The 20,923-nt window shown below is 48.9% G+C and overlaps 1 protein-coding gene across 1 annotated transcript; it reads left to right on the top strand.

The window, feature by feature from the left end:
* Positions 1 to 16,868: 16,868 nt before the first annotated feature.
* si:ch211-184m13.4 (uncharacterized protein LOC798560 homolog) lies at positions 16,869 to 20,332 on the top strand. Its single transcript, XM_061841844.1, has 3 exons — positions 16,869 to 18,037; positions 18,757 to 19,265; positions 20,010 to 20,332. Exons 1-3 carry the CDS (start codon positions 17,722 to 17,724, stop codon positions 20,169 to 20,171), a joined length of 987 nt encoding a protein of 328 aa, XP_061697828.1. The 5' UTR covers positions 16,869 to 17,721; the 3' UTR covers positions 20,172 to 20,332.
* The last annotated feature ends 591 nt before the right edge of the window (positions 20,333 to 20,923 follow it).

Below are 20,923 nucleotides of genomic sequence, written 5' to 3'. Positions count from 1 at the left end.
GAGCACTGACCTGTATGCTAACACGGTGGAATATTATATTTTTTAATATCGAGGCAAACTCCATTTAATAACCTGTATATTAGTTCACCACAAGCAAAGCAAAATGTTTATTATTGGTTTCAAATTTGACCACAATGGCAGAAAGACAAAAGAATAAACAAGATTTTCTTTCCCGCTTATCCTCACGAGGGTCGCGAGGAGTGCTGGAGCTTATCCCGGCTGTCAGTGGGCAGGAGGTGGGGGACGCCAACCCTGAACTGGTCGCCAGCCAATCGCAGGGCACATGGAGACAAACAACCGCACTCATGATCACACCTATTGGCAATTTGGAGTGTCCAATTAATGTTTTTTGGGATGTGGAAGGAAACCGGAGTGCCCGGAGGAAACCCACGGCAGGCACGGGGAGAACATGCAAACTCCACACAGGCGGGGCAGGGATTGAAACGGGGACCTCAGAACTGTGAGGCCAACGCTTCACCAGCTGAGCCACCGTGCTGCCGTCAACAAATCCAGTATTTTAGAAAATTCTCCATTCTTACAAAAAAAAAAAAAACCAAACGATCTTAACTGTAAGGTTGGCCTTCTGAAAAGTGTATCGATTAAGCTTGTTAGCTTCGCTCGGCAAACCGATCATCACGATGGAGGTTGAAGCCGGGTAGCGGGATAGCAGCATCGGGCAATTGTCCACTGAGGTCATAGAACGTTGGCAGTCTTTCATCGGAAGCGTTAGACGATGTCCCCCGCTTACGGGGCCGGACTCGCGAGGCTTGGAAGAACGCGCCGACTAGCAACTCGGGAAAAAGCTTCAGCGAATTGGCGAGAGTTGTCGAACAAAAGTCGGAAGAAGGCTCTCTGATGGTTAGCAAGTCCTCTCTCGTGTACTTTGAGTCCCGAGACGCCCGTGAAACGCAAAAACTGTAACGGAGGGCATTCCGTAAGTCGAGAGCTTAAATGGCGGCGCAAAGTGGTGCGTGGCTAATTCAGCGAAAAAATGTCACGTCAGTGAAAAGAAACCATTACGTGAGGAGCATTCACACGGTTGCTCGGAAATTTGTGGGGTCACGATTGCTTAGTGTGCAGGCGAGAGTCACCAACTGTCATTTCTTTGGCGGTGGGCCACTCCAGTCACGTTCGGTCGCATCGCTGTGCTCGGCGGACCTCGGGAAGACTTATCCCATGCTGAAAACGTGATTTCAAGGATGTTATCCGGCGCACAAATATAGTTTCCCTGCAAATTTGCAAAACAAAACAAAAAGGGGGGGGGGGGCGGGGGGCTCACGCGCAACATCCGTTCCCATGGAATAGAAGGCGAAACGCTTTGAGAAAATTCCATCTTTGTGCTCCTTGGAAACAAGCTTCTTTATCCCTCCGCCCGTCACCTTCTTCTTCTCCTTCCGCTGATCGAACACAAATGTCGTGCGCTAATCCAGCGCTGATAGAATTTGGCACACGTTCTTTGGATCACAGCGAGATGCTCGACTTCCATTCTGCTTCCCCCCCCCCCGAGGAACCTCCTGAGCCCAAGAAAGCGGCCGACGCCGGGTCGCGCCGCGGCAACTCGGAGGGCGGGGGAGCGGCGGGTTTCTCTTGTGTTGTCCCAAGGAAAAGAAAGAGAAAAAAAAAAGAAGAGAAGAAAATCATCTTCTTTGGCGTGGAGTAATAGCCTTTGCCACCTGCACGCACGGGAGAACAGCAAGGAAGCTCATTGAAGACATTTTTTTCAAAATATTGCATTCACCTAATGACCCCCGTAAAGGTAGACAAATATAAAACAATAACGTCAAAGGTAAGTGATTTTTTTGAGGGGGGGGGGGGTGCAACGCTCAGAAGTCTGCCTTCATTAAAAAGCGGGCCAAAGCTGTAGTCAGCGATTAAATAACAATAAGAATGGAAAAAAAAAGAGGGAATATGAAAGGATAATTCACGGATGGCGAGTCGCCGCCTCGCCCTGGCATTTATAATCATAAACAAAAGCTTTTGGCTTTCCAATTTAAATTCCTCATTATACTGTGACTTTTGCCAAATGCGTTTCTCATTGGAAAAGAAAGAAATAAAAGGGAAACAGTATCATTGATTAGATTTGCGTGCTTTTGATTTGAACGCGCTTTTTAGCCAGTTAGCTCCTGAGGCCCGTTATTAGCATCGGACAAAACAACGTATCAACGTATCAAGCCGGATTCTTTCTCCACCGATAAAATAATTGACTTTCAATTGGTGCCTTTTGAAAGAAACTTCTGTGAGGGCAGCTAAAAAGCAAAAACGGCGCAATAGACTTCACAGGCTGAGGGCGCAAGATGGACATCAATGATGGCTGCATTAACCCACGGCTAAATCCCATCACACAAATGTCAGCGTATCCGTTATGAAACCGTGACATTTAGATCCAAGGTCTCCATTGTGGCTCTTTTTAGGCCGGTCTGCTTTGCATCCGAGCGCCGCAGAAGTCCACCGTGTCGTGCATCAGCAGAATACACAAAGTAGTCTACGGATGTCGTCTCCCCCCCCCCCCCCCCCCCAGGAAAGAAACATTTTCGTAAGATCTCAAAAATGTTTTTAATTTAGATGGGAGGACGATGATCAGGCGGCACGGTGTCTCAGCTGCTAAAGCGTTGACCTCACACTTCTGAGGTCCCGGGTTCAATCCCGGACCCGCCTGTGTGGAGTTTGCATGTTTCTCCCCGTGCCTGCGTGGGTTTTCTCCGGGTGGGCAATCCTGTTTCCTCCCACATCCAAAAAAAAACTTGCAACATTCTTTGGAGACTCTAAATTGCCCATAGGTGTGATCGTGAGCGCGGTTGTTTGTCTCTATGCGCCCTGCGATTGGCTGGCGACCAGTTCAGGGTGTACTCCTTCTCCTGCCCGTTGACAGCTGAGATAGGCTCCGGCACGCCCCATGACCCTTGTGAGGATAGGCAGCTAAGAAAATGGATGGACGGCTAGACAATGATCACAGCGAAATGATGCTTCCTGTAACGCAGTAACAATTTCACAACAATTTTCCCGTAAGAAACATAAGAGAGGAAAAGCATCCATCCATCCATCCATTACCTTTGTCGCTTATCCTCACGAGGGTCGCGGGGAGTGCTGGAGCCTATCCCAGCTGTCAACGGGCAGGAGGCGAATCAACCAATCACAGGGCACAAGGAGACAGACAACAGCCGCACTCACAATCACACCTAGGGGCAATTTAGAGTGTCCAATGAATGTCGGATGTTTTTGGGATGTGGGAGGAAACCTGTGGGAGTGCCCACCCGGAGAAAAGCCACGCAGGAACGGGGAGAACATGCAAACGCCACACAGGCGGGTCCGGGATTGAACCTCAGAACTGTGAGGCCAGCCCTTTACCAGCTGATCCACCGTGCCGCCGCCAAGAGGAAAACCATGTGGGGTAAAAGAATTATTCGCAAACTGTTTGCGTCATAATAACTACTCGTGTCCACTTTCAAAGCCGCTTATCCTCACAAGGGTGCTGCTAAATTTTGGGCAAAAAGGCAAACCACACGCTGAACTGGTCACCAGTCAGTCGCTGCACCCTGAAATATTACTTCATATGCTTAACTGTCACACAAGAATCGAGAAAATGTATCGTGCAGATAAAAGAAAAATGAATAGTTGAGTAAAATAACTTAACTCTTGAAGGGGTCTGCCGGCATCGCTGCTCATTTCAGCGTTGTGCTACTCATCTTAGTGTCCTAGGGACAATTGAATGAGGCGTGCATTTGTTGCTCAATTACTGCTGGCGACCGGTTCCGGGCGTTCCCCAGCTCTCGCCCGAAGATACCCGGGATAGGCACCGGCACGCCCGCGACTCAGAAAATGGATGTTGCTTGGCCTGTCCTGTATCTCAAGTCATTTACACTCACCCCTTTGCGGTGGCGTCACAAAGAAAATGAAAAAAACAGCGTCAAAGAAAACGCAACACCCGGTCGTCAAGGTAGTCCCTGCGGATCTGAAATGTATTTTGCGTGACGTCATACGTAAAAATGTCTTGTGCGCCATTCATCCGTGACGCTCGTGTGCATATTTCCTGCCTTCAGAATTTGGACGCGGCTCACGAGACCAAATCTGAAGTGGCAAGTTGAAATCCGGCCAAGCGGCCCATTCCCGTACACGCCGCAGACGCACACACAGCAGCTGTGGTACATCCTTTCTGATCACGGCTATTAGCGCGATGTAGCGCGAGCGGCCCGACGCGACGCCACCCGACCGCTCGGCGGTCTCGTGCGATGAGGGCGTCCGCGTGTAAGGATGGGACAGCGTGTCACGGCGGCCACATGTAACTGGCGCGACACCTACGAGCCACTTGGCCCAGCGTCACGAGATGTTTAATTATTGCCTCCTTACATTAGCCTGACATATCGCGACCGCCGCCTCGGGCGCCGTTTCGGAGCGGCGGATGGGAGAACGACGGCGCTCCATCGCCGGATCTCCTTCGTCTTCCCGGACGAGGAGCCGCAAATGATATCATGACAATTTTTCACGCTCTTGGGCCGAGTGATGTTTTACCGACTCATTTGCTGTGATACCTTGTTACGGATCCAGCTGTGAACGGGCGTCGTGACGTGGGCTAGAAGCCGCTCCCCCCGCCGGGCCTGGCCGACGACCTGGAAGGCGATCGGGGACGCCGGCGCCCGCGGCATGTGCTGCGCTGACAAAGCAGCAGGGCACCGTCAAAAAGCCTCTCGTACAAACTTTGCCGATCACTCCGCTTTTAACAGATGAGTGAGCAGCGCTCTTGACTTCCACTTTCCCGTGCAGAACGAGGCTTGCCGATTCCCTTCACGAGTCGGCGGTGGCGCGAAACCGCCTGCGCCCGAGGGGCCGTAAGCAGCGCGGAGGAAGATCTGGGCTACGAGGACGCAGATGACAAGTGGCAGGGTCACTGCGCAGGTTAAGCAACGATTCAGTTGAGTGTAAAGCGAGTTCCGCGTGCTCGGAAAAGACCGGCGCACCAGCAAGCGAGGGCGCAACGCAGATGCCGCGGTAAAAGAGCACAGAAGACAGCTTTCGGAATGTTCGCTCTGGACTTGCAGAGTTTAGTCAAGCCACAGACGTATCTTAACCAAAGCTGCTGTGACACGACGTGGGTCCGGGGACCCCCGCTGATGTTTTCCTCAAAGTGGTTCAGTTCGGATAAGCGTCACCGATCGTATGCGGATCGCGTATATGCTCACGCGAGATGGGCTCCTGCGTTTTTCATTTCGGCAAAATTCAAAAACACAAAACGGGACGGCAACCATAAACAAGGGCGAAATGCATTTAGCGTGACAGCGCAAACAAGATGGCCTACGCCACGAGAACCTGCGATAGGAAGTCAGTCCTAATCGATGTCACCTTGAACACAAAACACTGTTTTTTTCCACATTAAAGAAAATATCGTACTTGCATCTTTTTAGTGTACGGTGTATGTAGATGAGAGAGTAGTGAAGAGAGTTGAATTATTGGCCAGAAACACGACAGTATTTGTTTTGCTAAGCGTTCTTTTTGAAGGCAGTGGTGCCCCCGTCCTGGTCAAATTTGCTTCTTGCACAGATTTTCGTCAGGTTCCTGGTTGTAGTTTACTCCTCAACCAATCTGGGTCTTTAACTGTATTCTGGTCTATTTCTAAACCAGTCTTGGTCTTATTGGGGTTTTTTTTGTAGCTATCAAGTCTTGAAACTTGTGTTTTGTCTGAACGAGGTTTGGTTGACGGGCTTTTTCGGAGTCTACTTCTGAACCAATCTCAGTCTTCAGACTTCTCGTCGTCTTGTTCCAAAGCAATCTTTGTCTGATGACGTCTTGCAGTCTGCTCGGAAACAAATCTCGACTTGTGAGCTTCTTGTAGTCCCTTTCAGAAGCACCCTTGGCCAACCGCCCTGCTAGTCGTATACCTCGCGTTTGCCAACAAAGCTTCACCGATTGCATTAAGTACATAATTACTGCATCTGAAAAGTTGTTTTTCCAGTGCGAGTAAACCTGTCATCAAGAATTCCCAACAAGCAACAATAAAATATTATTTTTCAATATTCGTCCAGAAGGACTGTTGAGTTTTTCCGGATGAAAGACACGACGCGATCTTGAGGCCTGAATGGCTGCAACATTACCGGAATGATGCGGCCGAGACTGATCGGGGGGTCGTTGGGGGGGGGGGGGGGGGGTTGTCAGGAGGCATTAGCCCCCGCGGCCCGAAGCTGGTGGACAGAACCAGTCTGCCCCCCCACCCCCCTGACCCGGCCAACTACAAAGCTACTGACCCAGCAATCATGAGCAAAACAGAGCGAGATGAGAAGGAGAGTGACGGATTTGGGCAGAAACACAAGACGCGTACGTGAATATTCACTTTGAGGGAAATTGTCAGGGGGAAGAATGAATCGGTTTTTTTCCCCCCTGAATCACGAGAAACTTGTTCACCCTCTGACTTTATTTCACCGGTCCAAGCAGACCCAGAGGATTGAAGCTTTTGGTTAGCGCTAATTTGTTGATGGATGGCTTTCTTCCTGGTAGCATATCCCTGAGAATTATGTTCAAAATGTCATCTAAGAGAGTCGGAGTTTCAAAAGCTCATTTGGAGCAGCAGAATGACAACTTCGGTACCTTTAAGCTGTGTACACGAGGTTTCACTGTCGCCCCCCTCCCCCCGTGTGAGTCTAAAACCCCGTCGAACGTGCAGCATTATTGGGTTCAACAGAGTTTCAAACGCGTAGCTGTCATTTAATAATTAAATACTACTGTGGCGTTGCGTATCTCGTTCACTCAGCTCTTTCACAAAACGGAGCACGTTCATTCATAATTCAGAACGGCAGCGGATTTATTAGGGCCTCTCCCTTGAGGCGCGCCGCCGACACCATAAACGGAATGAAATTCCAGCTTGCTGAACACGTTGCCGCCGCCGTGAAAAGTGGTCACAAGTGACTAGTTAGCGGCGACGTCGCAGCGCTAAATGCCGTTCAAGTGACCTCGGAATTTTTAATACAAGGAAAACACAATGTGGAAGAAATGCGATTGCAAATAAAACAAAATACCTCGAAACTAAATGTTCCTGTCATTTAGGGTTAGTGAGGTCTGTCATGACAGAACATGTAGTGCAAACGTACGCAATGAACAAACGGCAGTGTCAATTTATTTCTAGCATTTGTTCACAACAATTACGCTAGTTAAGTACCGTACGTGCTTATCGGTTATCATTCTCCCACCACTAGTAGGTGCTAAAGGCCCCATGCAGAACTGAAGACAGCGAAGCTATTAGTTGGTTTTTACTGCTAGCTTGATTGCCGTATCTATCCTTGAAAGTGGTTACGTCGCTATTACATCTCGTGACCTCGGGCAAACACAATAGCTAAGCGATGACAATTTCTTGGTTGTTAGCTCGCAGGATGACACAAAAACTACAAAACTCCCTTTTGTGCAACTTTGCGGAGCGGTGGCGCAAGTTTGGCGGGGTGACTTTTTGGATTGTACAAGTACATTTCAATACATGAGAAAATATTGACCAGGATTTGCCTGGATTCAATACCCCGAACCTCAACAGTATGAGGCAGACATGCTAATCTGTGAACGGGCGTCGTGACGTGGGCTAGTTTTGTTCGCCTTTCTGGACAAAACGCTTGATAGTAACAACAACACAGTAACAACTGGTGTGCCCCCCCAGGGAGAGTCGTCCCGTAGGAACGACTGCAACTGCGTTGGCACCTTTTCGATATAAATACTCCCCCCAACCCTGGGCATATAAGAAAAGTGTCAACAGAACGTTTGTTTTCCATTTTTCACCACCCGGAGCACTTAAAGTCCAAGGGCGACTGCCCAAGACAAGGCGTTAAAACAACCACATCACCCTTTGGTAGAGTCGGAAACGTGAACAGATGGGGCGTTGGGGTCGGACATGCAGCACCACATTCTGGAGCAGCTGCAAGTCCCCAAAGCCGGTTCATTACTTACTTACATTTGGCTGAGTGAAAAAACACCAGCGAATGTCAAGTCAAGTGTAAGACGAGCGATGTCAGAGGTGCGTGATCTGACCCACGCGTGGATATAAGCTGTTCGCACACCCTCCACCCTCGACCCCTCCCTCGTGCAGCCTAGCGTAAATAGATCAAAGCACATCTGTTTGGCTACCCGGCAGCCACACATCTCTAATTGCAAACCGGGACCTTAATGGCTCCGAGCGAGCCGCCGGACGCTGAGCGGTTTGGACACGGCTGATGCCGAAGCATATGAGCGGCGCGTTAGCGTCCGTAATGGCGAGGACAGCGAATTCTCTGAGGCTACGTTGGCGAGCGTCTGCTCTCCGGCAGACTGAAATAGATAGATAGATAGATATCACAACTTCAGCCCAAAGGACGGAGTGTCCCGAGGGGTCCGTCCAGTTGGGACTGTGAAGGCGGCGCTGCAGAGAAGTTACCGCTAAAGACTTCAGGGAATGGGTTTAGCAGCATTTAATAACCCAAATGCTCGATTCAAGTGATTAAACAAAACAAAACCAAACCAAAAAAAAAAAGGCAGAACCCGAAGGTGTCAAGTTGCCAGAGTCCGCCAGAGTCCAAGTCGGTCTCGGCTGGATGGATAAGCACCGCGAGTGACAGGAGAAGCCTCAAGTTGGCCGCTTGTCACGGCGTGACACTGATTCGGCCTAATGAGCGTTCAGCTGTCACCGCACATCTGCCTCGCGCTCACTTGTAGAATCTGGCAGAGTCCGAAAAAACCTGCCGCTCCGCGCCGGAACTGCAGACGGCCAACACCTCGCTGCGCCCGTCGCCGTTTGTCAGGAAAAAAAAAAAAAAAAAAACGCCCGACAAACCGACTTCAGCTGGAAATTCGAACGGCGGCACACGCAAATATGCTTTTGGTCACGCCTGAGAGAAAATGACACGTTTTCCATCATTATTTTTTTCCAATTTCACTTCCATCAAAGAGGCAAAGAGGCCGTTGAAATCGATGACCTGGTTTGGGAATTGTGACACGTCGCTATAACGATAACTTGCTTGTCAAACATGACTTCCGCAAAGTGTGCAATTGGAAGGACTGCAGTACGTTACTTGCATCAATACTGGAACTGATGAGAAAAGCGGTGAAAGGGACTTCCAAGCAACAAAAATGCCACACAAACATTGACGAAATCCTCATAAATCCATACATGGCTCGTCTTAATCGTGCTGTTTTTTACGGCTCTTTTCATCAGCCGTCACAAGAGTCCTGAACACCTGGCACGCACAGGCCCGCACGCCACAGCTTGCAGATTCACAAACGATCGTCCTTACTTAGTTTTATTTATTTATTTTTTTAAAACGAGTACTGGACACCTCAAGTCATGAATTTAAAAGTTGAAAGCAAACGATTGGCTGTTGCAGACTGGCAAATTTGCAATTAAACTTCCATTTATGGAGAATTCAATTTCAAATGCATATTATTTTATTGCCCACCTTAGGAAACATTTGAAAATATGCAACGTAATGCATACGGTGATTGTTGTGAACTGAGGATATCCGTTTCTGTCGCTAAAGGTACTTTGTAGCCCGCTTCAATCAAATTGGGTAAAACGGGCTTTTTGCACCACAAAATAAAAGATCTCGGTAGTTGATATCGGACAGCAATGAGGTTAATAGAAGATTCTGACACTGGAAATATATTCATAATTTACTGGGGAAGGAGACGGGGGGGGGGGGGGGCACAGTCTTCCTTGTTCTTTTGTTCCACCAAAGAGCAATTTGATGCCTTTGAAAAGACAAAATAAAGCAAGAAGCATAAACGATTAGACCAGAGCGGAACAACAAGGTCGCTATCTTACAAGAACAAAGGCACATTTTTTTGGAGAAATGCTTTCTGGATTTCAAAGCCAAAAAGGATTTCATTGTTTTCGAAACCCAAACTAAAATGTCTAAATTGCACGTTTTTAGGCTTAATCACATTGTTCTGCAAAATAACACTTTTCTTGTAAGAAATGCTATCCTTTTTATCCTCGTCTTACAACCTTTCTGCGAAGACTGCAACTTGTTTTGTTTTGTTTTCCCCGAGTGTGGCTAAGAGTTGCCTAGCATCGGGAAAAATCGATGAACTGACGTAACGTACAATGCGAGTACCGAGGGCAGCGTTGGCGAGCGGCGATTTCACGCCGACGAGATGCTCAGCGTCGCCTTCGGGAGCGCAACCTCCTGACAGGTAAACGGACGATCGCCCAGTGGCGAAGTGCAAGTCACGTTCTTTTGGAGCCCACGGTTCAGTCAAGCAAAGGTTAGCATCCCGCCCGACGCGAGTCTGGTGCTGATGCGAGGCGACAACAAGACAATGAGCGAGACTGTAGACCGTAAGGTGATAACAACGATCTGCTCGTCACGTCTGTGCTGCGGCGGCGGCGGCGGCGGCGGCGGGTCCACCCATCTGTTTTAGACGGAGCTGAAAAATTCCTCGTGGGCATCCTCGTGGAAAATAGCACAAAGGTTTACCAAACATCATTGTGGCGGTGGCACCAATTATTCTTCATCAAATCAAACGGCCTCAGCCCAGTCCGAGAAACGCGCTGATCACTCCAATGACAGCAACTGTCAGTCTGCCTCCCACCAAAGAGCAGAAGCTGTTGGAATAATTAGTCCATGCCCCGCGAATACAACAGTAATGCACGTCCGAAATACGCACGTCGCCTTCACGTCGCCCCGAAAGTTGGGGAACCGGGCGGAAAATTCGGGAGCCGCGAACCAATATGGCCTTTGACTGGGCTCGATAATTCAAAGCAAAGTGAGCAAATTGTCAGAATTCTCACATTGCCAGCTCGTCACAGATGATCTTGGCTGTGTACCGGGAAGTGGCGTTTGGAAGTTCAAAATGATTGATTTATTTTTAAATATTTGGCTGAATGGATCCTCAGCAAATGAATGACATTTCCCTATCAGGATCATATTGAGAAGAAGAGAAAAGTCGGGCGGGCAACAGTGTGGATGAGAGCCGCGCGTGCGCGTGCGCTTCGAACCGCAAATATTGCCGAGCCATATAAAAATGTCTACCTTTGGATCGAAGCCTTGCTATTTTCCCTTTCCTTGGTGCAACAAAGGGGACCCCGTAAGATCTTTTCCTCTGCACAGAAATCAACTTACGCTGCCCCGGTCTGGTGGGCCAATCTGTTGCAGTCTAAAATAAATACGTCAAGGCGATCAGGTTTAGTCGGTGGAAGAGTACACGGACAGAATCGCTCGAAATGATTTTCCCGATGGTGCCTATTGCTTGGCAGAATTGGGACAGAAGGCCGATAGGAACCAAAAGTGCAAATTGAACACAAATCCTGATACCGTTTAGCGTAAGAAAAATGTTAGATTTGAGTGACAACCAACACACGCGATTGTGAAGCCAAACGCTGCCTGTAAACCACCCGATTATCCGCTTTTTTTCGAGGTTTGGATTCTGAGGCGGCATGACGTCTGCGTCTTGATGCCAGCACAGAATTCGGAAAGTCCGAGATTGTCACGGCCCAAATGCAGGACTCTGGAGACGCAGAGGCATTTTGGGAAAAGTGTTTATTCGTTCCAATGACAGGGATCAGGCAGACCGTTAAGTGGAGCAGTGGTAACAAGGACGTCGGGCGTAGAGAGCAGGTCCGCGTGCAGGCGGGAGTCGGTTCACGGGAGATCGATCAAAGAAGGCAGGAGTGTCAAAGAAGTCAGGCTTACGGGGTCGGTCGGAGAACAGGCGGAGGTCGGTACACACGGGTTCACGATCAGAGATACGGGAGTGCAGGAACGGGGCATGAGTTGCGACGATCTGGCGAAGACCAGTCGTCCCCTGGGTCCTGTATATACCGGAGACAATCAGCAGCACGAGGCGCAGGTGTGCGCCTCCTAATCAGCCCGGGCTGGACCGGCAGAACCATGACAGAGATTCAGATTTTGCCACTGTGTTGTGCTCAAAGCGAGACATTTTGCACACGGCACCTAATCCTGCCGCTGACCTCACGTAATGACCTGAGCGCAGGTTGCCGCAGCATCTGGATTCTACGCAATAGCTGCTCCTCTTTCGTGGCTCTTGACGCAGCAATTTTGTGGAATCTCAGTTTTAAAGAGATTCCGGGCGAAGTTCCCGACACCAGCAAAACCAACAGCGCCAGTTTTACCGTGCGAAGGCACTGAGCGCTAAAAAGGCCTCGAATGAAGCCCCTCGAGCCCGGCGGCGGGCGCTCAGCTGGGATGGAACGCGGCGAGTGAATCCGTCACGGGATCTCGACGCAACCGGCTAAGTCACAGTTAGGGGTTGCTCTTTTCCCAAAATAGAAACTTCTTTCATTCAGGACACCTGCACAATACCAAAACGTGACGTCCAAACGGTGTCCCTGAGAAACAACAAAAGCTGCACGCTTGAAAACGGGCCTGGCAAGCCGACGGTGTCGACATGGGGCGGGGCGGGGGGCAGATGTCTGGTCTGTGTGTGTGTGTGTGGGGGGGGGGGGGGGGGGGGGGGGGGGGGTGTTGCTGGCGTGGTGGTGATGAGACCAGACACGAGCCACATGAGGCCCCCCTCGCCGCAATGAAGCCTCGGGTCTGTTTACACACACATGCGACATGCTTTTTAAAATAGATTGGACTGAGAACTGCTGCAATACACAATAATAATATTTGACATTTGAATGAAGCAATAAATCCTTCAATTCGGGAGGGGGGGCTTTGTTTGTTTGTTTTTTTTAAATCTTACTTAGATTGTAGTGAATATCCTTTGTGGATGAGTAACGTGTCTGTGTGATTATAAAGTGTCATTCTAATCTACAATTCCTTGGGTTTGCCTCCCCTCTAGTGGTCTCGCCTCGAATTGCACTTGGCTGCTCCAATCACGCCACAAGAACACGTTTACGAAACATAAATGGAATATTTGAATTTACAGAGGAAGACCGATCAGATTTTAGCAAAAGAAGAACGGGTTTGGGAGAGAGAACCAGAGTAGCGGCGGCCGTGCACGCGTCAAGTCGAGCGTGGGCGAGCAGGAGAACCAGATGGAATGGGTCCACAGTCCACAGTCTGAGACCTAAACCTAAACTAGTCGCAGGGTACATCTTGAAAAACACCACACACACACACACACACAAAAAACATCTCTCCTTCCCAAGTCCGTTTGTTGGAGTCGCCTAATGGAGTCATTTTATCTGTTGGAGGTTCTCGATTAGCTTGTTAGTTAGAACTAGAAAGAGTTGCTCGTTTCATTTCTCGGAATGAGTCGCTTTGTTCAAGTTACACGTTCAAACTTCAACTTTGGCAGTGGCTCAGAAGAAGTTATTGACTTGTTTGTTCAAACGAGATTCAGTTCGGGTTTTGTTTTTTGCTTTGTTTTTTTAGTTAAGGAGAGTTATTTTACAAGCTGGTTTGGTTAAGTTAGTAAGAAGGTATAAGTTGGTTAGTGTTAGTTGATTTGTTCAAATTAGCTCTTTTTTTTTTTTGTTGGCGATGGCTGTTGAGAAGTTATTTTGCTAGCTTGTTTGTTCAGGTAAATTATTGGTTTTAGTCATTAATTTGTTAGAGTTGCTTGATTTCAGTTATATTGCTAGCTTGTTTGCCCAAGTTGGAAAGTGGCTTAGTTTGTTTGTTTGATTTAATTAGTTGCTTCAAGTTGGCTATTTAGCTTGTTTAAGACCTTGGTTAGTTCTTAGCTCTGTAGTCGAAACAAGTCAGCTAGCAGTTAGTCACTCAAGTTTTTTAGTTTGCTTGTCGATTCCAGTTGTTTTGGAGCTGCTTTGTTGACATGAGTAAACCGGTTTGCTTGTTTCTTACTTTTTATTAGTCAGTTTCTCAAAGTGGCAACAAATGTTAGCTCGTTTGTTCAGATGAGTTAGCTCCTTCTTTGCTAGCACTGGTTGGTTAAGCTTAAGTTATTTTGCCGGTCCTGTCAAGTTATTAAGTTGGCCAGCTAGTTTTCTCCAATTTCTGCAGTTCATTACAATTAGTAGGTCGGCTTATTCACGTTCATTTTGTTTGCAGATTATTTGGATTCTTTTGTTTGTTTGAGTTGATCCCTTTTTACCTTGTTTGTCAAAATACATTCGAGTTACTTGACTACATTGGTCATGAAACGTTTATTTGTAAGTTACTTCAAATGAGTTGGTGGTTTGTTTGAATTCGTTGTTAGCCCGTCCGTTCAAGCGAGCGACATGCTGTATAGTTCAGTCACAGCCACAGTGGATTCCTGGACAGACTAGATGGACATACTCCACGAGGTTATGTGCAATCTGTAATATTTTGCATAATTTTCCCCCACCAACACACTTATCATATTGGCCCTCCCAGCGGGAACAAAGTGAGATTGTTTACAACGTGACAAGAGTTGCTTCGCACGCGATGCACGCCCCAAATTGTGGACCCACGCTGGCGTCCGCACACGCGTTGCGCTCGCCACAAGTCAATGGCAGTTTGGGTCAGCGGCGCAGCGGACTGGTCCACCTCCACCGTTGTCCTGAAAACCATACTCCCTCTGGGGAGCTTGTCTTTTTAGGGCCACGGTGGAAACCATTGACTATTATTGTATAATTCTCTTCACATCACCCCCCCCCTGACCTGACCTCAACCCCCCCCCCCCCTCCCCCTGGAAGCCCACCCCCGACTTTGCCAGCAGACAAAGGTCACATTTCGGAGAAGTGACTTCCATACCAGTTGCACGCTGGGTCGTCACTTTCAATTTCCTGAAACCTTTCACGTCACACACTCGTCAGCCCGGAAAGACAACCGCACGCACGCACGCATAGCTTTATTACTACCTTATTACTGTGTATTAACATATTGTTACCCTTACCTACGTATCTTGGTGAAAGTAAAACTCTGAGCTGGGGGGAACGCGCACGTGTCAACGTGAAGCGGAGCTCGTAACTTTGCGCACGGCAGGGCGTGCCCCGGTTGTGACCTGGCGTAAGCGACTCGGGCAATAACCGCAGCTGACTGCTGCCAACGTGCGCGACCTTTCGCCGATCCGGAAGCCATCTGCTTCCATTACAGCAGACGCCCCGGCGCCGGACGGCGGCACGCCCGCCATCTACGCTGGAGAACGGAGAACGTTTCTTCTTCGTTTGTTTGTTTGTCGGCAGAATTACGGAGAAAACGAACAAACACAGAAACTGGAAGAGCAAATTCGGACGTACCTCTGATGACCGCGGTTGAGGTCGGCACTCTAAACTAATTGAAGTTAATCTAATCTGATGACGACGGTGGCTGTCAAGTGCAAAACACGACAACAAAAGCGGAAACACCAAAACAAATCCGCTTTGGTTGTCGTGTTTTGCACTTGACAGCCACCGTAGTCGAGTGGATTCTTTGTCCCAAAACAAGGAAATTGTTCCGACATCGGTTAGTCAGCCGGTTGTCCCGATTAGTTGCTGGACTCATTTTCCAGGGAGGAACGTCGTCTCCCACTTGATTTCATTTCATTTCGTGGATCGGTTCATTTGTTTGTGCTTGGGACTGAAATAACTCGTTGAGTTGCATTATTACATTGCCTCTTAGTTCATTTTTGCGTGTGTGTTAGTCGTATCCTTAGTTCGAGTGCGTCAATCCCTTGGTTTGTGGTATTTAGCCAGTTTGGTTGTTGGAGCTATTTGTGGGATTTAGTTGGTAAATTGATTTGTTCTAATAACTTGACAGCCGTTCACGTTTGACGTTGAGACAGTAGAAGTCAGTGATGAATATCTGGATGAAATCATTGAAACTCAGCAGAGCCAGGTTCGGCAGCGCTCTCGACGCGTTGGTGTCAACAATTGGAAAAGTCTCCAGTTATTGCCAAGAAATCCCTGGAGGTTTTTTTTCGTTTGTTTTAAATATACAATTTGTTACAACATATCTTTGCAAGCAATCTGGACACAAAAACAAAGAAAAGGACCAGACTTTGCCGTGAAAATGACACGACGCAACTCTGAACCGGTCTCTGGAAGGCAACACCAGGAGTCACACTGATGTGCCGAAATGTCATTTGTTGCGAGTTGGTGCACTTGGTACGTGTCTATTTTTATTTTTTATTTTCCCTTCATACTTTATGATGCGGTTCTTTGGTGATGTGGAATTCTGGAATGTTCCGAGGTGTGGCTACCTAAGAAGACTGAGAAGGTATAAAGTATCAAGTATACGCCACGCCGCATTCCGCCTTTAATTCCTGCAACTTTTCTGGACATTTGTCGACTTGGAATATTTGCTGGAATGAACATTTGCCCAGTTGTTCAACTCTGGTGACTATTCATCGCTTGGCTCAACTACTCAGTCTTTGAACTTCAATTCTGTGTTGGTTCTTTTATTTTTGTGTTGTGTGTGTGATTCAATTGTCTTCAACGCAATACAACTGCTTTGTCATATTTTGCTGGTTCCAGCTTGGGGATTTTAGTCTAAATTCACATGTAACACCATGTTGGTTTTGTTCTGCAACTCTGCAAAAACTGTCTCGAATTTGTGAAAAAAAAAAAAAAATAAAAATCTGATTTTATTTTTCACGAAAGTGAGATTCGGTGAATGCCAATTTGAAACCGGTGGGCTTCGGTAGCTCCGACAAGGTTAAGAACATCCTTTTCTTTTTAGTCCCTCGGCCGATACATGTGGCGTTTCCCCCAACATCTAAACTGGTTAGTTTTTGAGTTAGTAAACTTTATTTGTTCCAGTTGAGTTTGCGACCATTGATTTGAGGGACTGTCGTCCGTTTCGGTTAGTTGATGAGTTTGCTGCCTCCGGTCAATCATTCGCTTGTGGTGCCTTTGTTTGTGTTGTGCAAACTAGTTTCTTCAAACTTGTCTGTGGTGATTGTTTAGTTGGGTCGTTCGAGCTATTTTATGTCTTCATTTCTCCTCATTATCTTCTTGGCGCGTTGTCGCCCCCCCCCCCCCCACCACCCCCCAAGTCAAGTGGTCACTAGTTGGTTTGAGTCAGTCCTTTGGGAAGGTAATTTTGAGGGCTTGAGTTGAGTTGAAGGCAGAAGAACATTTGTATGAATGTGCACAAGTCTTGGGCAAGCAAATCCTTCTTTGAGGGGATAAAGCGAGCAAGTGGAAGGTGTTCAGCTCCTTGCTCACGGGCACCGTGGCAGTATTCAGGCGTCGAGCCGGCTTCTCTCCAGGCACGCCGGTTAATCGGAAGTGAGCAGAGCTGCGGCCCGCTTTCCCGCAGCAGACGAGCGCGCCGCAGAGTCGTCACCGCGCACGTTTGCGGCGTCGGGAACTTTCCCCGAAATCTCGGGTTGACTTCGACGTGCTGGCGTCGCTTCGCCGGTCAATTATGGCACGCCGCGGGGCGCCGGCGTGACAGAAGTTCTTCAAAAACAAACAAACGAAAAAAAAAGATGTTCCATCCACATCCTGTGAGTGTAAAGGTGGCAACGCTCAAGTGAAGCGTTCACAAGGAAGCAAGCGGGTGGCATGAATGCCAACCTGTGGGCACGCGCTGGCACAGCGCCAGCCATTGCAACTACTTGCCTTACCTTCATTCGGCAAGCAAGCAAAAGAACTCCGAACCACGAATACGCTTCGCAAACTAAAATTCGAGACAAAATAAAGTTGTAGATGATTATCTAAGGCTTGCACGCATCCTGCGAGGCGAAGCAGGCAAGGACCTTTTTGCAGTGCAACGGCGGATCAAAAACGCTTCGCTGGTTCTGCGCGGTATGAAAAAGCAGAGGTGGAACTGAGAGGCCCGCAGACGTATTTCCAAGTATTGACACTCTACTGTGTTGCCAAAAGTGGAAGCGCACACAGCAGAACAATCAGTCGTTAAGCGTTGCGCTTCCTGCGTCGTTTTGGTCCGCTCGCTGTGATTCTCGATGGCCGCCGGCAACAACAGCAGCTGCGACGTGTTCGCCGGCCAGCGAGCCGCCGTCGCCGTCTTCCCCGCCTTCTACTCGCTGGTCTTCCTGGTCAGCGCGTGCAGCAACGCTGTGGTGCTGGCGGTGATCTGCCGACGGCAGGGCAAGTTCAACTCCACCGCCGCGTACCTGCTCAACTTGGCCCTGTCGGACGGCCTGTTCGCGCTGACGCTGCCGGGCAGGGTCGTTTACTACGTGCTGCGCTTCGATTGGCCCTTCGGTGACCTCCTGTGCAGGACGAGCACGCTCCTCTTCTTTGCCAACACGTACGCAGGTAAACGAGACGGACGAGGATGTCGAAGGCCCGGTTGTATCTTCTCGGCGTGGTGCGAACGGTTTCTTAGGGAGCAGCTCAAACGAAGAACTGAGTGAGTCAAACGACGTGTTGTTGTTGTAGCCAAGTACGACGGTCGTTATTCCGTATCAAGGTCCAGAAAGTGAGTCACGTCGGCCGGGGGGGCTCCACAGGTGTTGTCGGTTTTTGAGTACAATTGAAGAGATGATGCTTATGGTGGGGGGGGGGGGGGGGCGACGTCACACGATGGGCATTTATCGTCAATGCTGATAGTTGTCGAGCTTGTGACACCAGCCCGAACGGAGTTGCGATAGCGTCGAACTCACGGGCCGCGGGAGTTGTGAGCAGGGTTGGGCTCAATGCGGAGCAGCGCGGCTGGCGTGGGCCACTCCGGAGGCCACTTGACCATTCGGACTTGGGGGTTCGAGACCAAGGGCGGAGAGGCGTGGTGCAGGCACAAAGATCCATCTCGAATGAGCACCGTAGATGTAGGGGAACCTTTGACATCCAATTTGAATGAATCTAAAATGTTTGCAAAAAAATACGCCTAACGGCCACGACTTCCTAAGTCGAAGGCCCAAGACTAAACTTCACACGTTATCCCGAGACGGTGTGCGTTTCCGCAGCGTCGCCGACATCTTCCTCGCATCTCGACTCGCTCGCCCGGTCGGTCTCGAAATAACGTTTACTCGCGGCAGGCATCGGCTTCATGACCTGCATCAGTCTGGATCGCTACCTGGCGGTGGTGCACCCTCATCGGCTGCGCTGCATGCGGCGGGCGAAGGCGGTCCGCCGGGTCTGCGGCGCGGTTTGGCTTCTGGTGTCCGCTCAGGTGGCTCCGGTGCTGTCGCGCGCCTCGCTGCGGCACCACGAAGGCAGACGGACCTGCATGGAGTACTTGGATCTGGGCGTCTCCCGCTGGACTTCGGGCTTCCTGCTGCTGGCCTGCGTGCTCTCCTTCTTCTGCCCGCTGGCCGCCATCCTGGGATCCTACGCCAGGATCCGCTCCAAGCTGCTGGCGGCTGGTGGCGAGTGCAAGTCCGCGTCGAGGAGGAACCGACGAGCCAACGGCATCATCCTCCTCATCCTCCTCACGTTCACGGTGTGCTTCGGGCCGTACCACCTCAACGTGATGCAGTTCATGTGGCGAACGACGCAGCGGGAGCCGTCCTGCGAGGATCTGGTGGGCTTCAAGGTGTCGTCCCAGGTAGGACGGATGCTCTTCGCGGTCATATTCGGGAGCCGTTTCATATGACGTATGCCCCGTTAAGTGCGGGGGATACAGAAGCAGCGCTTAGCAGAGTTTGTGTAGCGTTACCAGTAGCCAATCAGAGCGCAACGATGCCTACAAGACTGCCAAAATATAAACGTTGTTGCAAGCAAACAATCGTATTGACTTCTTACTGCAGTGATTTCAAAGTGTGGTTTGCGGCGCCCTCTAGTGGTACGTGAAATAATCACTGCCTGAGTACAGTTTTGCTTGTTTTGAACTTTATCGTGCGATGCATTTTAAATTTACGTACAATTTTTGTTTTCCTATATTGAAGCAAGTGTTGACGTTCAAACTGTGTATGATGTTACAGTGGTTTACTATAATCACACACACACGCACACACAAAAATCATTTTATAATACTCCTAAAAAATGAATGGTTTCCAGGCATGTCTGCTTTGAAAGCTATAAAAATATCAATCACTACGTTCCTATCTGGTAGCACAACTTTGGGCAATTTAGGGTTGTACAGAAAAAGCACCAAAATACACAGATGAGCTTTGTTTTTTTTTAAGGCTACACAGAAAAAAAAAAAAAAATGGCGAGTGACTAAGGTGAATTTTTCCGGCAAAGATTGAGTGCGACAAATCCCGTTGCGAGCTAAAGTTGACACGCCCTTGATGCTATGCTGCAAAATCCCGACTGCCGCTAAGAATGAACATTAACAACCGTGTTGCAGATTACCGTCTCGCTGATGAATTTCAACTGCTGCTTGGACCCGATCATCTACTTCTTCGCCATCAAGACGTACAAGAAGCAAATGTTGAGCCTGCTTCCGGACCGCCTGTGCGCTTCCTCCAGCGCGCCCGAGACCACCGAGAACAGCAGCACCAACAGCTGAGAAAAGAATTCACGCGTCGTCATCCTTCACTCCGCAAAAAGGCTTTTAATTTCACTTTTTGGTCTACTTCCTGCTTCCCAATGCAGCGCAGAAGGACTGTCAACGGCAAAGATCTGCGAGTAATTGACGGACATAAGAAATACGCTTGAACTATTTTTACGGCTGGTTCCCATCAAAAAGAAAACCAAGAAGGGATTATTTAAAATTGAACCCTCTCTGGAACAAATAAAATTTTGCAGAGAGAAAAATCTGAGACACTTTCAGAAAATGATACTCTGGGCTTGAAACTTTTTCGATTCTGTGAAACCTGTTGCAAATTTGCAACACCTGCCGGGAAAGGCTTAATTCCTGAGGTCCACAGTACTTGAATGACTAATACTTCCACGTCATGGATAGCCGCGCAGAACCTCGTGGTTGAAGAGGCTTTTCGTGCATTTGTGACGACGCTGATCACATGAAACGCAGTTGATCAAAGTTTCACACGCCGCATCTGCTTGACGAGGCCCAAACATGAAGAAAACCTCTGGGAGCGTGGGAGGGAGACGTTCAAGCGCAATTGTAGAGTTGCTAGTGCCACTTCCTTGTGTGCTCTTCCTTTGTACCCTGACGAGGCGGTTGTGGGATTCGGGCACAAGTCAAATTGTTCGTCCATTTTGCGTGCAACATTCAGTCCACACGTTGTGAAAGTGCACCTCTGATCCACTTCTGCATCTTAGGCCTCACAGTTTCAAAACATTACACACAATAGCACA

Source organism: Syngnathoides biaculeatus, chromosome 14, assembly GCF_019802595.1.
Source record: "Syngnathoides biaculeatus isolate LvHL_M chromosome 14, ASM1980259v1, whole genome shotgun sequence".
Classification (NCBI taxonomy): Eukaryota; Metazoa; Chordata; class Actinopteri; order Syngnathiformes; family Syngnathidae; genus Syngnathoides; species Syngnathoides biaculeatus.
The sequence above is the reverse complement of the archived record's forward strand: the minus strand, read 5'-3'. Positions and strand labels throughout refer to the sequence as shown.

What these genes read in the sequence shown, in the direction of transcription:
- si:ch211-184m13.4 (XM_061841844.1), top strand. Translation starts at nt 17,722, where the DNA reads ATGGCCGCCGGCAACAACAGCAGCTGCGACGTGTTCGCCGGCCAGCGA. An exon ending in CTTTGCCAACACGTACGCAG is followed by an intron (nt 18,038 to 18,756) that starts GTAAACGAGACG and finishes TACTCGCGGCAG; the next exon opens with GCATCGGCTTCATGACCTGC. An exon ending in GCTTCAAGGTGTCGTCCCAG is followed by an intron (nt 19,266 to 20,009) that starts GTAGGACGGATG and finishes ACCGTGTTGCAG; the next exon opens with ATTACCGTCTCGCTGATGAA.